Genomic DNA, 16,534 nt, shown 5'->3' on the forward strand with positions numbered 1-16,534 from the left:
AACAACCCCCAAGCAGGTCAAGACAAAAATAAACAACTTCATTTTAGTTACACTGCAATTTGATTAAAATCAAGTGTAATTTAAATGACTACTTTCCAGTCTTAACTTTTACTTTAGCATTATTTTCGATAACAACTTTTGGAAGTGTATCGAGACTTTCAATCCTGGCTTCCTGAGGCTGGAGCTACCTCACTTGATTACATGCCTACTTTATGATTTGGTATGCCATACAAAACCCAACCAATTCCATAAACCAAGATTAAACCGATTATTTGTTAATCCAATTTGTAATTCAGTAAGAAGCAGAGAAAGGGAAAGACGGTCTCGCGATGGCCTTAGTCAATGTCAGTTCACAACACCAACTGGAGACCTTCTCTTTGAGCAGCATTATTGTGTATAAGGATGGGTTTCCCAAAGACTGTCTAGGAAAAGGGGAAGTAGTTCTTATTGTATAAGGTACCAGAACACCAAGTTCTCTCTTTGCCTTTGCTCAGTGGAAGCTTTTGGTATAAATCTCAAGGAGGCAGAATCTCTGCAATGTTGGATCACTGTCAATGTGCCCAAAACGGAGTTTTATAAGGCAGCTAAGGAGAGAAAACAGAAAGATGCTGACAGCTCAGCATATTTTAAGACTTCTGGAGAGGAGAACATAAAAAGTATAGCTGTGGGTAACATACATCAATCAGTGTGCTGAAAAATGGATCCCACCAGCCGCTGCGTTTTCCATCTTTCCCCCATACCATACACAAACATTAACTGTGAAATTTCCTGTGCCTGAAAGAGAAAGTAAAGCTGTGGAAATCTAATAACTTGGAAGGAAATTTGGAGGAAAAAAAATGTATCTACTTAAAGGGCCACTGCACCCGCTTAGATGGTAGCAGGCCACAGCTGTGTTCTCTAAATTAGAACAATTCAGTGGATTTAACAAATCCACCTGACTCTAGCTAGATTGTGTGACTTATTGCAATATTTTTAAATTGCTTTGGCTGAAGAAGGTCTCTGGAAACAATATGAGGAACAAAGCACCGCATTACCATAACAAGCCCAGATTAAAAACAAAATTAACCTGGAAACAGACATTAAAATTGTTAATTTTTTAATATGGATGAGTTATCAATGATTTACCTACAAGATAGGAAAGGTAGTATTTAAGACAATGTCTGAAAATACATAGAATGCATTCAAAAGTTAATTAGGAAGAAAATGGAAGCATTTATCAGGTTTTCTTGTAAAACTGAAGATTGATGGAAACAATCCAAGGGAATGTTGGAATTGTAATGCCACCTCAAGATTAGATCCTATCTTGAATTTACTCCAAACTACTGTAGAGAGAGGTGATAGATTATACAGAAATCTAGGCATTCCCATTTACACAAGTGATTTAATCATGGTTTGTTGAAAAAGATGTAGCTACTAAGTTCATATATACCCCCTGAACTCTAAAGATCTTTTATAAACTACAGTGGCTAAATTCACATATTGTCCTAATCAACTCAAACAATTCATGTTGTTGTTTAGGCCAAAATCAGTCTAAGAGGGAACGACTACCTTGTGGAAAGTTGGCAGTGAGTCCCAGCTAAATTAGCCCATTGGGGTATGTTGGTTGAAAATGTTTTGCTGTGAAAACATAGTTTTTTCAGATAAATAGAGTATAAATTTTGGCTATAGCAATCCATCAGCCCATATCAGAAAGTTCTTCTGTCACTTATGTTGGAAAGAAATACTTGTAAAACTAATTCCTCTGGTTAAAAAAGAAAAAAGATATACCATTTCATTTTTTAAAATTACCGTACTTTTTGGAGTATAAGACGAACCTCCCCCCCCCAAAGAACATAAAAATGTTGGTGTGTCTTATACACCGAATATATACATTTTTGGCCTCCCAAAGCCCTGCCCCTGCATTTCATTTTTGTGAAAAACAGGCTAGTTTTCGCAAAAAATGGAGGCATTTTTTCCTTCCCCCAGCCTCCAGAAGCACTCTGCAGGCTTCAGCAGGGCTTTTCTTACTTACCTGTTCGAAATCTTGGTGCATCTTATACACCAGTGCATCTTATAGTCCAAAAATACGGTAATAAAACATGTAAAAATAAGCCCAATATTTTACCTATTCCACAAACAAACAAACAAACAAATCATTAATTCTCTAGTCAAGTCCCCTTTAGAAGGCGCAGGTAGCCTGATCCCACCACAAAAACATCCTGAAACTCAGTGATTGGAGGAGAGATGATATTCTTGACTGCCTTTCAGGGTCAGGCTGGAATATCATGCTGTTCACTTTTGCCATAAACAGCCTCATCCATTTTTTTGTAGTGTATTGTGCAACAGATCATTTATTGGTAATTAAGCTGTAGTTTGGAAGAATGACTATTCTTATCTTAAATAAGAAGCCGGTAATTATTTTCAGGCCATGGCAAAGATGAATATCAATTTATCTGGTCAATACCTGGCATGAATTTTGTCCACTCAACATAAATCTCCCCAAACTTTTGCAATAGATGAGAGTTATAAGCAAATAGGTCAACTTCCTTATCGTTTGAAAATCTGAAAACGAAGGCTGCTACGGTGTTTTGGAACAAAGCAGCAGAAACATCCAATAAAGTTTAGGGGTTAAGTACTAATTATTATAACACTCTCTTGAATATTTAGAGCAACACTTAGAACACATCCACATTTCCAAGTTATTCTGCCACAAATATAGGCCTCCAACCATTTCTTGAAGGTAGGAATGAACATTGCCTTCTATTTCCCATCCAGAATGTGGCCTCTACCCTTACTTCCCTTTTCCAAATTAAAAAAGAGGGTTTTCTAGCTTGTGCTTGCTCAAGAGTTGCTCTCTCATTTGTCAGTTAGACTTTGCTTTCTGCTAGATATCCCTCCTCCTGCACTTTGATAAAAGGAAGACACATTCCCTCACTTCATATTCCCTGCTCTGCCCAATAAGTTGATGCTCTTCTGAGGGCTTTCTCAATTACATAATAGTTATAGGTAAAGGTTCCCCTCGCACGTATGTGCTGGTCATTCCTGACTCTAGGGGGTGATGCTCATCTCCATTTCAAAGCCAAAGCACCAGCACTATGCGAAGACATCTCCATGGTCATGTGGCTGGCATGACTAAATGCCAAAGGCTCACGGAACGCTGTTTATCTTCCTACCAACGGTGGTTCCTATTTTTCTACTTGCATTTTTACATGCTTTCGAACTGCTAGGTTGGCAGAAGCTGGGACAAGTAACAGGAGCTCACTCAGTTACATAGCGCTAGGGATTCGAACTGCCAAACTGCCAACCTTTCTGATCGACAAGCTCAGCATCTTAGCCACTGAGCCACCACATCCCTATTTAGTTATAACTAAATAATAGTTATAACACTCCTTCAATTCAAAAGCCACTAGAAACCTTTTTACTATTTTTGAGAGCTACCCACTTTTCCAATCGGCTTGATGCACCACTAAACTAATTAAAGTTTAACAGCTATAAGCCAGAAAGCTCAAGAAAAGAAAAATAGTAATTAAAAAAAAATCTTGTTAGGCTACAGACTGGTGAAGTTCTACATGCCTGTAAAGTTTGTGATTCCTGTGTCACTCAGAAACCTGGGAGTGAAAATCACCCACAGAATTGTCTGTGTGTTTTTACATGATGTATAATAAAAGATATGCAGTTGTAGTTAGACCAGTGCCAAATGAACAGAAACACTTTTTATTTTTTTTTAGCTCTCTCCTTAACTATATTTGCATATGTAAACTGTCTGTATAACAATTGGCAGATTTTGCACAATACATTAGAATAAAACTGAACTAATCATATTATGGCTTAGTGTGATGGTATACTTAATATAATGAAGCCACCAACGGCAGACCACCATTGCCTTAAAATGCATATAATACTTTCCCCAAGTACTGTGATGAAAATATGTCTTGTTGCCAATAAGTTAACTGCAATGCAACATTGGTTAGTGCAGCAGTGATGCGACTATTCATTAAACATTCAAATAAGGGCTGGTAGGATTGAGAATAGAAAAATGTGCCTTCTGAAAAGCTACTAGGGAGCATTTCAAAAGCTTCTGGAGCATCATGGCCGGTGACCCCTCTGCTCTTTTTCTCAGTGGGGAGCCTCTATTGAATGCTTTCTTCCATGAATGGAAAAGGTCTTCTATTCCTGAAACAGCCAATCAACATCCGATCCCCAATCTTATTCATCCTTCAAAGAATGCTGTATCAGCTTGCTGCCTGGGGTAGACTGTTCTCTTAGCTAACACATTCTGTGCAAAATCCAGTTCGGTCTTTTTTTTTCTGAAGCAACTTGACAGTCTCCTCAAATCTGAAGACAGCCTAGTCAGGTCCAATTTTCTCTTTGTATGAAAAGGTCAGGTATATGTTTGCTTTGGTTTTGTTTTTTTCCCCTTCCCTGAGCATAGATTCAGTAGCCAGCAATTATTGGCAAACCTCTTATCCTTAGATTCCCTTTCCTCTTCCTCATTTCACCCCAACTGAACACAGAAATAATGTTTTATTCCATGTAAGCTGTATAGATAGATCTGACAATCTGCTGCCACCTTCTGGTAAGAACTGGCAAACACACTAAAGGAGAAGCGTAGACCACGAACAGATGGAAAGCAATAACTTGGAAATGTTAGGAATCTCTCTCTCTCTCTCTCTCTCTCTCTCTCTCTCTCTCTCTCTCTCTCTCTCTCTCTCTCTCTCTCTCTCTCTCTCTCTCTCTCTCTCCCTCCCTCCCTCCCTCCCTCCCTCCCTCCCTCCCTCCCTCCCTCCCTCCCTCCCTCTCTCTGTCTCCTATTTCCAGTTTTAATCTCAGAGGTATGCATTAATGTAAAGAGCCTTGCAGTGAGCTTCTATATTAAAAAGCTGCCTGCATCTCAGAGACATCAATCAGGGCTAGGGTAGCTAAAAGGTACTCAGCCTCGGTTTATGGCAGGGGAAGAAATTCAAAGTCGACCGTTGCCTCCAATCAGCAACACCACGCAAGCTTGATTGCGAACAAGCCCTTTTGCAGCACTCCCAAGTGGTTCCAGCACTGCAGAACAGCATGCTCTGATGATGCAGTCGGTGACATGCGAGCAGGACAACGCTGGCACGATGCAGGCAGAGCGAAAGGAAAATGGTTTTCATTTCGGAGAGGAATGAAATTAAAAATCACAGCATTACAGATGATATCTAATAGAATTGTTCCACCTTAAGAACCCTTAATACTTCCCATCTCTGACAGCTGTGTAACAGTGACTAAAAGAATTGGCTTTTGAATGTGGGTAAACCTAAACCAAGAGGGAGGGATGCGGTGGCTCAGGTGGCTAAGACGCTGAGCTTGTCGATCAGAAAGGTCAGCAGTTCGGGTAGTTTGAATCCCTAGCGCCGCATAACGGAGTGAGCTCCCATTACTTGTCCCAGCTTCTGCCAACCAAGCAGTTCGAAAGCATGTAAAAAATGCAAGTAGAAAAATAGGAACCGCCTTTGGTGGGAAGGTAACAGCATTCCCTGTGCCTTCTGCATTCAGTCATGCCGGCCACATGACCACGGAGACATCTTCGGACAGCGGTGGCTTTTCGGCTTTGAAACGGAGATGAGCACCACCCTCTAGAGTCAGGAACAACTAGCACATATGTGCAAGAGGAACCTTTACCTTTACCTTGAAACCTAAACATGAGCCCCACAAATACATTTAGCATTATTTTTGAGGAAGAAATTATTGCTGCACCCCCTTCCCCCATGTATGCGGGTCTCAGATTATCAGAGACAGAAGCACAACTGAAAAACTGTTGAACTACTTCAAATGTTGCCCTCCAGAGATCCTAAAAATGTCCGTATGGAATGGAAGCCGAGACCCACTTTGGCCATAATCAGAATCCTTTGGTGATTGCTTGATGTTATAACTGGGAACCTGCCTTGACAAACAATTCCAGCATAACTCAGTTGTTTCTTTGAATGAAAAGTTGTCATTTCAAGGCACTGAATAGACAGGAGAGAGACAGATGCTCACACTTCTGTCTAGGTGTCATAGTCATATGCTTTTGTCCTTAAAACACCTGGAAATCCACAAAGCAGCTTGGATATTAGAGATGTGGGAGTAGAGAGAAAATCCCAGATGCAGAGAAGCTGGTGGGGACCTCTTGAAATTGTCCAAAAGCTGGTAACTCTTTATCTTGCTGTTTTTCTCATCACTTCTTCCTACTATTCTTTTACCACCACCACCCCAAGACAGAAGGGAAAATGTCTGCAGGGGCAGGATCCCCTACCTGTAGATAAATAATAATCTTCAGATCTAATTTAGAAATAAGCAAAAACAAAGCGCAATCAGTAGATCCAAATAGATCCAAGAAGACTGGAGATGGAACATCTACAGGTAGTCCTTGACATATGACCACAATTGAGCCCAACATTTATGTTGCTAAGTGAGAAATTGGTTAAATGAGTTTTGGCTCATTTTAGGACTTTTCTTGCTTACATTTGTTAAGCAAATCACTGCAGTTGTTAAGTGAATCTGGCTTTCCCATTGACATTGTTTGTCAGAAGGTCACAAAACTATATCACATGACCCCAGAACACAGCAACGGTCATAAATGTGAACCAGTTGTCAAGGAGCCAGATAGCAATAGCAATAGCAGTTAGACTTATATACCGCTTCATAGGGCTTTCAGCCCTCTCTAAGCGGTTTACAGAGTCAGCATATTGCCCCCAACAACAATCAGGGTCCTCATTTTACCCACCTCGGAAGGATGGAAGGCTGAGTCAACCCTGAGCCGGTGAGATTTGAACAGCCGAACTGAAGAACTGCAGTTAGCTGAAGTAGCCTGCAGTGCTGCATTTAACCACTGCACCACCTCAGCTCTTATAAATCACATGACCATGGGGACGCTGCAATGGTCATAAGTGTGAAAAATGGTCATAAGTCACTTTTTCACTGCCATTGTAAGTACAGACGGTCACTAAATGAACTGTTGTAAGTCGAGGACTCACCTGGAAGTGCCAAAATGCTTCAACCCAATGCTCTCTAAGCAGACAAGGAAGGTTTTAACAAACTATGCCCACATTCCAATTACAGAGTTCCCAGTCATGCATGAGTCGTTACTGCCACGTTTAGGCCTTCTAGGACATCACAAGTTTAAGCACAGAAACACGATGGCAAAGTTGGCACCCTTTCCTCCTGCCGCAATGACAATTTTGAACACCTGAAAAGGGCTACTACGATGGTGCAAACATTAGCTTTAGCCAGTGGTGAGATTCAATTTTTTTTTTTACTACTGGTTTTGTGGGCATGCTTGGTGGGCATGGGGTGGCTTGGTGGGCATGGCAGGGGAAGGATATTGCACAATCCCTCTTCCCTCCCCACTCCTGGATGAAGGTTACTGCAAATTCCCCCATTCCCTCCCCACCCCACTAACCTGCTTTCCAGCTCCATTCTCCTGTTCAGGGCAACAGAAGAAGATCAGCTGGGAGGCTGAGGGGCAGTGGTGGTGGGGCCAGCCTATTTGCCGGTTCTCTGAACTACTCAAAATTTCTGCTACCAGTCCTCCAGAACCTGTCAGAACTGGCTGAATACCACCTCTGGTTTTTGCATGTACAAATAATGGCTGCTCTCATATAAAATATCAAATTACAATTTCTAACTGCTTAAATAAACCTGGTATTTATATCTTTTCTTCTCTCTCATATTCTGCTTAGTAGCTTTGTTCACGATAGGGCAGGCTGTTTGCCCATCTAGCAATATCTCTCTGATGCCTGGGTCTCTTTTTCTTTCAAATGCATAGGTAGGTGCATCCTTATGCAAAGCATGTGGATGTGGTTACCAGACTAATCTATCACTTCTTGGTTCAGAGGCATCAAGCAAGCATTGATTTGCTCTGTGCCATAACGAGCGGGAATTTCTGTGCAACAAGTCTCTTTGTGTAAGTGCCTAGCTATGATTTGGCATGATGTCTGCGCAGCACTGGTGTTTATGAACAGGGACTATTCCATTCCCCACCCTTAAAAAGGGGTCATTCAACAGCTAGCTTGAGAAAGGCCACATAGTCTTCCTGTCCTCTGTGCTATACCTAGAGCAGGTGTGTCAAACTTGATTTCATTGAGGGCCACATCAGGGTTGAGTTTGACCTCAGGGGGTAGATGGATGTGGGCATGGCCAGCTTGACAACACTTGTGTCACGGGTGCCTGTGGTGGCCCGAGCGCTCTGCCAGAAAAAATTGGCTCCTGAACACCATTTCTGGCTGCAAAAGCCTCTGCCAATGAAAATAGAGCTTGTGAGGGCCATGCACGGCCCTCCTGAGCTCCACTTTCACTGACAGAGGCACTGCAGGTCATGTGATGCTACCCTCTCTGTTTCCAGGGTGGTCTCACATGCCAGATATAAGTCCCCCATGGGCCGGATACAGCCCACAGGACTTGAGTTTGACACCCCTAACCTAGAGGGATGTGCTTTTGATTTGCTGTGTCTGAATGGCTTGGGAGACCTTTCCTGTGATTGCCTCAGTCCTGTGATATTCTATTCCCTTTGGGGTTAAGATGGCTGCTCCCCATTTTGATTTAAGGAGGATCATCTTCCTTTTTAACTATGGAAGATCATCTTCTTTAGTTGCTGTTTGGAAAGATATATTGGTATTACAGTACTTACAGCTGTTTGTTAACACTGGTGCTTATATTTCTTGCAATTGCGTGTGATGCATTATGCATTTTTTTATGATTGATGAAGTAGGTAAATGGCTATGCAGTAAATGACCTTCTCCCTGAGAATCTAACTTTCTAGAGACACTAAATAAACAGAATTTTGAATAGGAATAAATTTGGAAATGCTTAGGAAAGGAAGGGCAGATTATGAAAAAAACTCCATAAATGTAATTATGTCACAGTCCTTTGATTATTAGGAACCCAGATCCAACTGATCTTTAGTTCTCCAGGCTGTGCTGCCATCCTTCAGTGGCTTGTTCTACATTTCCTTCATTTATATTGAGATTGAGTATTGGTTGCATTCCATCTGTTGGCTTGGAAAAGAAGAGAAGATTGGTTAAAAGGAGAAAAGTTCAGAGAAAAATCAGCTCTTGGTGTTTGGCTTGATAAGTCAGTCATGCAACCTTTTAGAACATTGTAAGCCAGGTGATGGTGGGACCATCCCTACCATTAAAGGTAAAGGTTTCCCTGTCCGGTGTGTCCAACTCTAGGACATGGTGCTCATCTCTGTTTCTTGGCCAAGGAAGTCAGCATTGTTTGAAGACATTTTCTTTGGTCATGTGGCCAGTATGGCTATATGCCAAAGGTGCACAGAACGCTGTTACCTTCCCACCTATTAATCTACTCACATGTGCATGCTTTCAAACTGTTAAGTGGACAGGAGCTTGGAGCAGGAACGAGAGCTCACCCCATTGCATGGTGCTTGGGTTTCGAACCTGGGCTTTCCAGCTAACAAGCTCAGCGTCTTTAACTGCTGAGCATTTGGAAGTAGGGGTGTAGCATCATAAATATTTGAGGGCCACCTGTAATCTCTGGGTTGACGTTATATAGATCATCAAATACAAAAAAAATAGATCTGTTCTCACACACACACAGTTTTGAAACTTGGTTTTGGCTTGTACTACATAATGTACTGTTTTAAAAAATCATATTTCCATTTGAAATAAAAAGGCCCTTGTAATTATAGTTAATTTGCTTCTCTCTGACTCTGATGAATGGCATCCTGTGTCTGAGTAAACCTTTGGATTTTACAGCATTTCTTTTCTTATTAAAATGAATTATGGGCAATGATAGAAAGTTTCAAGGGGAACACTGCAACTTTCAGGTTAAGAATTCTCTGAATGTTATATATTTCACTTATCCACATTCCCCCAAGTTACTCTGAATTGTGCAGCCTAGGAGGGAAAAAAGTCACCTTTCCTTACATCAAAATAGAGGTTGTTAAAATAATTAAGACTGGCTGCCTTTAATTTCAAATGGAAATATTATATAAATAATAAATGAATCAATATTGCCATTGCTGATGATGTTTGGATAGTGCTTCTAAATAATACAAACTGGGGAAGATTGTAGTTAATGGTACATTATGGGCATAGCTGGTCTTCAGCAGTTCAGCCCAGAGAGAAATTGCAAAATTTATGCCTTTTATTTATTCTGTTTTGCTGCTTAGTACCTTCCGCTGAATGGAGAATTCATTATGGCCCCCACTGCTGGGTTTGCAGCTTTCGACGGCAATTACAGTCCAGGATGTGAGACAGGTATTGTGCTCAGCCAACCATTAATTAGTCATGCCAAATAAGCACTATGAGATTATTCCTTAGTTGTGCCTCTGTTCATTTGAGTCACTTTTCCAGTTATAATAAACTTTCCCCTGGAGTTCTCCAAAGTTTTTTGGAATTATCATCAGAGCTTTCTTTCCCGTAGTGGAAGGAAGATGAAGGAAATTATCAACACTGGCCAGGTATATGTTTTGAGACCTTTTCTGGTGGAAGTATTATGGATAAAAGGTTTGTCCTTGCTACCACTGCATTTGCTGTAGGGCAACTCACATAGAGGACACACCAGCTTATTGAATTTCTTTATTTCTACCGGTGATATTGAAATCTGCATTTTTAAGCTTCCAGGCTTTTCTTTAAGGAAATATATTGGTTTTGATTTGGTGCCAAGTCTCGGAATCTTTTTGGACTGTTGAATCATAAAGTTAATAGCCTTTGTGGGTTCTTCCACTCAAAGCTTGCACATTAAGTTGTGTACATCTAACCAAATTGATTGCAGTGGATTTAAGCATCCCATAACCCTGTTACATGCAAAATAGTTCTGGCTGTTTCTTCAATGATTTTAAGGGAGACTCAACTTAAAAGTTGACCAGGCTGAGAAACACTGAGGAAGCAACATCTCATACAACGAATGTAAGCACCTTTGCAAACTTAGAATATATATGTGTGTGTGTGTGTGTGTGTGTGTGTGTGTGTGTGTGTGTGTGTGTGTTTGACTCTTGAGTAGGATGACAATGATGGTGATTGAACATGGGGTTCAACTAATTCTAATCAATTAGGAATTTGTGATGAGATGTGGGGCACAGAAAAAGATATCACAGAGAAATAGTCCCTTGTGTTGAGTAAATAGGGAAGCCAATTGCCTACAATCTATATACTGTAGTTGATATTCCTCTGAAGGAAGAGGATGTGGAAGCTTTATCTGTACAAGAAAATCCCATGTTCCATGCAGTTCAGGAATATTAAGTGCCATAGCAAGGACTTTGGGTTCTTGTGAGTATACTGGTTTATGCATAGATGCACGACAGCTTCATAAATATTAAATAGAAAGTTGTTAATGAATTAAATATGAATTTCAGTAATGTACTGTGTATAATAGCCCTCATGCACTATAATTCCCTAGCAGAGGAATTATGATACTCAGTTATAGTTGGCATGTTTGTAAAAAAAAGGGGGGGATGGGAATGGAAAAAATGGTTAATACATTACTAATAAAATTGTCATGCTTACTGTCATCCTAGCTTCCCACAGGACTATTCACACATCATATTTATGGGAAATTCTCTCCAGCTAAGTTCTAGGTAGTGTTCTATTAAAGCCTGAGGCAATAAACCAAATTTTGCCATACTACAGTATGGTGACTCTAAGCTTTTGTCACCAGCAGGGGTTGTTTGCTCTAAAAAAAATTAATGCAGTAATTCATCCTGTTCAAAACTATAGCTCACCTTTTACCAATCTGGTATCTAGGTTGGATATTTTCCACCCACAAAGCTTGGGCAACGGCCAAGAAACCCAAAATGCTGGGAAATATGCTTTTCATAAAGTGTTTGAAGGCAGGTTGGGCAAGAATGGTATTGTCAGGCATGCCTCCTTCAATATCCAAGAAAGAAAAACCACAACTCCATTTGAACAGAGATAAAGTACTTTTACTAGATATGAATTGATAGCAGCGAAAAGGAAAGCAAGATCTGAGCCAAAAAGGCACGAATACATACATATCAAATGATTGCCCAGCCCTCACCCATGTAGGGTGCATCTTCAAAGAGCCTCATCAGGTTGGTATGTGAGACGGTTGGCCTTGACCAAGTCCAAACATCGGCCATCAGCATGCACAGAGGATGGTGAGAACAAAATTCCCTTTCCCAATACCATGCCCCCAGCCTCCCCGTTTTGATGGCAGCCAATAGCAAGCAAGCGAAGCAGAGGCTGACAGGTATCCTTATCACAAACCATTCTTCCACCCTTATCTTCCATTGTATTTACTTTTTCAATTTGTTTTATATATAAACAATTGATTATATGGGGGGGAGGTTTTAGATATATTTGATATCAACATGATAAATATTTAGATCTCTATCAGATATAAATATGATGGTGATCATATTTGTATGATAAATAAATAATAATGATAAATAAATAAGCATATTGGCTGTTTTTGGTTGGCAAACTCTCCAACCAGATTTGTAAAAGTAAAAGAAATTTAAAAAATCTTATCCCTATCCAGTGGTATCTGCCAGGGGAGTCAAAACTGGGAAGATGATAGATAGATGTAGCAATCCCTTCCCCTTTAGAATGATGACATCCCAACATCTTGTTGATTTACACACACACACACACACACACACACACACACACACACACACACATGCACACACCCCTATGGACACTACGTCCTCTGTCCATCTGTATGATAGAACCTATATGTCATAAGAAAAATGTTCGTTGTGCATAACATAGAGAGGTTCATTTTTTTGGTAATGACACTTTTCTCATAATTCTCATTCCTCTTGCCTTATACATCATAAATTGGCCCAGGAAAATCAAAGGGAGTTTGTGTGTTTCTCTATTAATTTAGCAGTTGCAACTGGTGGCAGAAAAGAAAAAGAAATAATGGCCATGCATGAGGGAGATTGCCAGAATGCTGCTACTTCTCAGATAGCCTCAACAATGATTCCTGTTATGCAGTAATTGAACAATTACAAATACATTCATTCTGAAAAATAAGGTTTTCATTACAGATAAAACACAAACTCTAATAAATCCAGTTGCACATTTATGGGATACCTGTTCATGAAACATAGGGTAAATTCAGAGAGATTAGATAAATTGAATTTTTCCTCAATTTTATTATTAGGCTAAATAACAATAGATGTAATAACAGATTTCTATGGGATGAAAAAAGCCAGTGATATTTTGGAATGCATTAGATAAAATGTGCTATATGTTATAGTTACAATTTATAAGAAGCTTTCTCATCTAGATGACATCCAGATCTATTGCTCTCTCAACTCCCAGAATTCCAAGCTGCCATGGCTAATGGCTATGCTTTTAAAAATTGTATAATCGACATATCTGAAAAGCATCAAATTTCACAGGACAGAACCATATTATTAGAAGTTCAGATTAAGAATAAACTTTGGCATTTGAAATCTAATAGTGGGACACCTAATGCCAATATCACTAGACTGATCCCTAGATTATTTTCAATTATTCTTCATTGTGAAGAAAAATCTTATGAACCAAATTGCTATGTAGATTGGACAACATATTCTACACCAGTGTTTCTTGACCTTAGCGACTTTAAGTCCTATGGACTTCAACTCCCAGAATTCCCCAGCCAGCTCTGCTCTGCTGGCTGGGGGATTCTGGGAGTTGAAGTCCACAGGACTCAAAGTCGCCAAGGTTGAGAAACACTGTTCTACACTTTCTTAGGCTATAAAAAAATAAACTTGGCGTTCGTTCCGCAGATTTATGAGCAATTTTTAAAAACCCGCTTCATCTATGGCTCTTGCTTTCTGTCATTTTCATTATTAGCTTCAGAAATCACATTTAAAAGTACAGACAATTATGAATGGTATGATCCTACGTTATGGCATGCTGCAGCCTCTTTGGAAAACTTAGATCTGGGCAAATACATTTTCCTTGTTGATGAAGAACGGGTTCCGTGCCAGTACGATGATGTTATTTTTCAGCCTGAAAGCTCCTTCCGAGTGAACATCACCTCTGAGCCAACGATACAACTGAAGAGCATTTCAATCATGGGCCAGGTAAAATAGAAGCTGCAATTTCATCACCTTACATTGTGTCTCCTTTTTTTTCCTCCAAAAAAGCTCGCAACTAGTAATATCAACTTTTTCCAATTTTATATTGAATTGCCATGGAAAATGAACTGAATTACCATATTTTCAGAGTATAAGACGCACCTTCCCCCCCCAAAAGAGCGTGGAAATGTTGGTGCATCTTATACACCGAATACAGCCATTTTTGGTCTCCCGAAGCCCCGCCCCTGCATCCCATTTTTGAGAAAAGTGGCCCATTTTACGCAAAAACTGAGGCTTTTTTTTGCCTTCCCTCATCCCTCAGCAGCTCTCTGCAGTCTTCAGCAGGGCTGGGGCAAGGCAAAAATGCCCTTGTTTTGTGAAAAATGGGCAAAAAACAGGTTTTTCACAAAACAGAGGCTTTTTTGCCTTCCCTCAGCCCCCAGCCACACTCTGCAGTCTTCAGCAGGGCTGGGGCAAGGCAGAAACGGGGGCATTTTTGCCTTGCCCCATCCCTGCTGAAGCCTGCTGAGTGCTTCTAGGGTCTGAGGGAAGGCAAAACCTTTTTTTCTTACTTACCTCTTCAAAATCTTGGTGCGTCTTATAGTCCAAAAATACGGTGCTTCCAAATATTTAGCCCCACTTTATTAACTCAATCAATTCAAGACATCCACATTCCCTTTCAGCAGTGGTTCCCAAACTTGGCAACTTTAAGACTTGTGTACTTCAACTCCCAGAATTCTCCAGCCAGCTCAGCTCTGCTGGCTGGAGAATTCTGGGAGTTGAAGTCCACAAGTCTTAAAGTTGCCAAGTTTGGGAACCACTGCCTTACAGCAAAAGCATTCATTCCAGATGAGAAAATACCAATACATATGTATGTGTGCAATAAAATAAAGAGGAAGAGTCATATCTAAGAGAATTGGATCAGGTCATTGCACAGCACATAGCCCTGCAAGGCATTCAGAATTTATATTTCAAAATATAAATATAAAGCCAGTGGCTCAGTGAGCAGGCTTAGGAGGAAAGATCACCGCATCTGTTATAAAATTGCTAAAATGTTTACAGGATCTAAAGAGGCTCATTTAAGGAGTAGCAATAAAAGACGAATTGGTGCAGGGCAGAGCTGCACTTTATGCTTGGCCCATTGCCAGGACATGGTGCTCACTATTTCCTAAATGTAAGAATGGATGATGAGGTTGGAAATGCACTGCTCATGTGTGCATTCCAGTTTTGATTCAAAAGCTGCTGTTTCCAAACCAGACCACCTTAAGCCCTTCAGTGGGGATAGAAAATATGGAAAGTTACTTCCAGTCTGAAGCATTAATATAATCTTCCCAATTTTATACCTTCCATCAGTCTAGGGCTGTGCTGGATGGCTATTATGGAATTGATTTCCTATACATCCAGAGGGCACCAAGCTGCTTTAATAGCAGTCAATTGTCTGTCTGGAGTAATACAATCCTGTGTATTTCCTAGGTGTGTGTGAGAGAGGGCAGAGGGGGAGATAGATTTCTGGAATCCACTTCAAATATGAATGGTGAAACCTAGCAAACTGAATTCCTACAATAGTGACACCAGTAGTACACAAATTTTGGTATAATGCAAATACAATTTAGGAAAACCAAATCACAGCTCTCCTATGTATGACATATGTATGATTGGTTGTCCTACTCACTGCATTCACTCCCTCTCTCCAAAACATTTGTCCTTGGTTGCAGTGCAGTTAATATTTTGAAGGGAGGGTGAGGGCATAAGTTGAATTAAACTACCTTGATGGCGATTTGCTCTAGAAGGAAATGATTTGCTGATTTTGTGTTGTCCTTTCTTTCCTGAATTGGAATTAGAACTTCACCAATGACAGTACCCTGTCAGGATACATGCAGAGCTCTTCTGCAAAACTTCAGTTCCATGGGCAAGGGACACTCCGGTTATCACATACCAGATGTCCAGACAAATCTGGCTGTGAATGTGGAAACTCAGCAGTAAGTCTTTGTGTTTAGACTTGATATCAGGGTGGGGGAACTTTGCTTTTTGCCCAGGTCACACCCCCTAGGACAGTGGTGGCGAACCTTTTTGTAAACCCGTGCCAAAATTGTGCACACCCACAATGCAATGCACCCCGCCCACCTGCGCATGCACGCATGACCCTTGCACATGCACGCATGACCTCCCCTGCACGGGGTGTGTGTTTTCACTCTCCCTGGGCTCCAGAGGCTTTCCTGAAGCCGGGGGAGGACGAAAACGGCCCCCCCTGGCCCTCTGGAAGGCCAAAAATCAGCTGGCTGGCATGCATATGCACGCTGGAGCTTAGCTCCTGTGCTGGCAGATATGGCTCCACATGCCACCTGTGGTACACATGCCATAGGTTCGCCATCATGTCCCTATAAGATGTATCATTGCAGGTTAGTGAAGGCTAAAGTGCTTTTCGTTCTCTCGCCTCCGAAGAAATAGCAAATTTCTGTTCCTATGAGTTAGAAGGAATCTGACAGAGGAGTTTTGAAATGAAGCCATGGGCAACATTAGAGCCACATATAGGCTCTCTGTGTTCTA

At 40.8% G+C, this 16,534-nt stretch overlaps 1 protein-coding gene across 2 annotated transcripts in view; it reads left to right on the forward strand.

Moving 5' to 3' along the window:
- The window catches only part of AMN (amnion associated transmembrane protein), a 104,234-nt gene that overhangs the window by 57,372 nt on the left and 30,328 nt on the right, over nucleotides 1-16,534 (forward strand). For both annotated transcript variants that reach the window (XM_087726715.1, XM_087726720.1), the window contains 3 exons: nucleotides 10,121-10,208; nucleotides 13,761-13,993; nucleotides 15,829-15,966. In XM_087726715.1, coding sequence (XP_087582841.1) covers nucleotides 10,121-10,208; nucleotides 13,761-13,993; nucleotides 15,829-15,966 — 459 coding nt within the window. The remainder of the gene's footprint in view (nucleotides 1-10,120; nucleotides 10,209-13,760; nucleotides 13,994-15,828; nucleotides 15,967-16,534) is intronic.

This window comes from Thamnophis sirtalis, unplaced genomic scaffold (assembly GCF_051295495.1).
Source record: "Thamnophis sirtalis isolate CommonGarterSnake01/CBP01778 unplaced genomic scaffold, rThaSir2_p1.2 scaffold_1, whole genome shotgun sequence".
Classification (NCBI taxonomy): domain Eukaryota; kingdom Metazoa; phylum Chordata; class Lepidosauria; order Squamata; family Natricidae; genus Thamnophis; species Thamnophis sirtalis.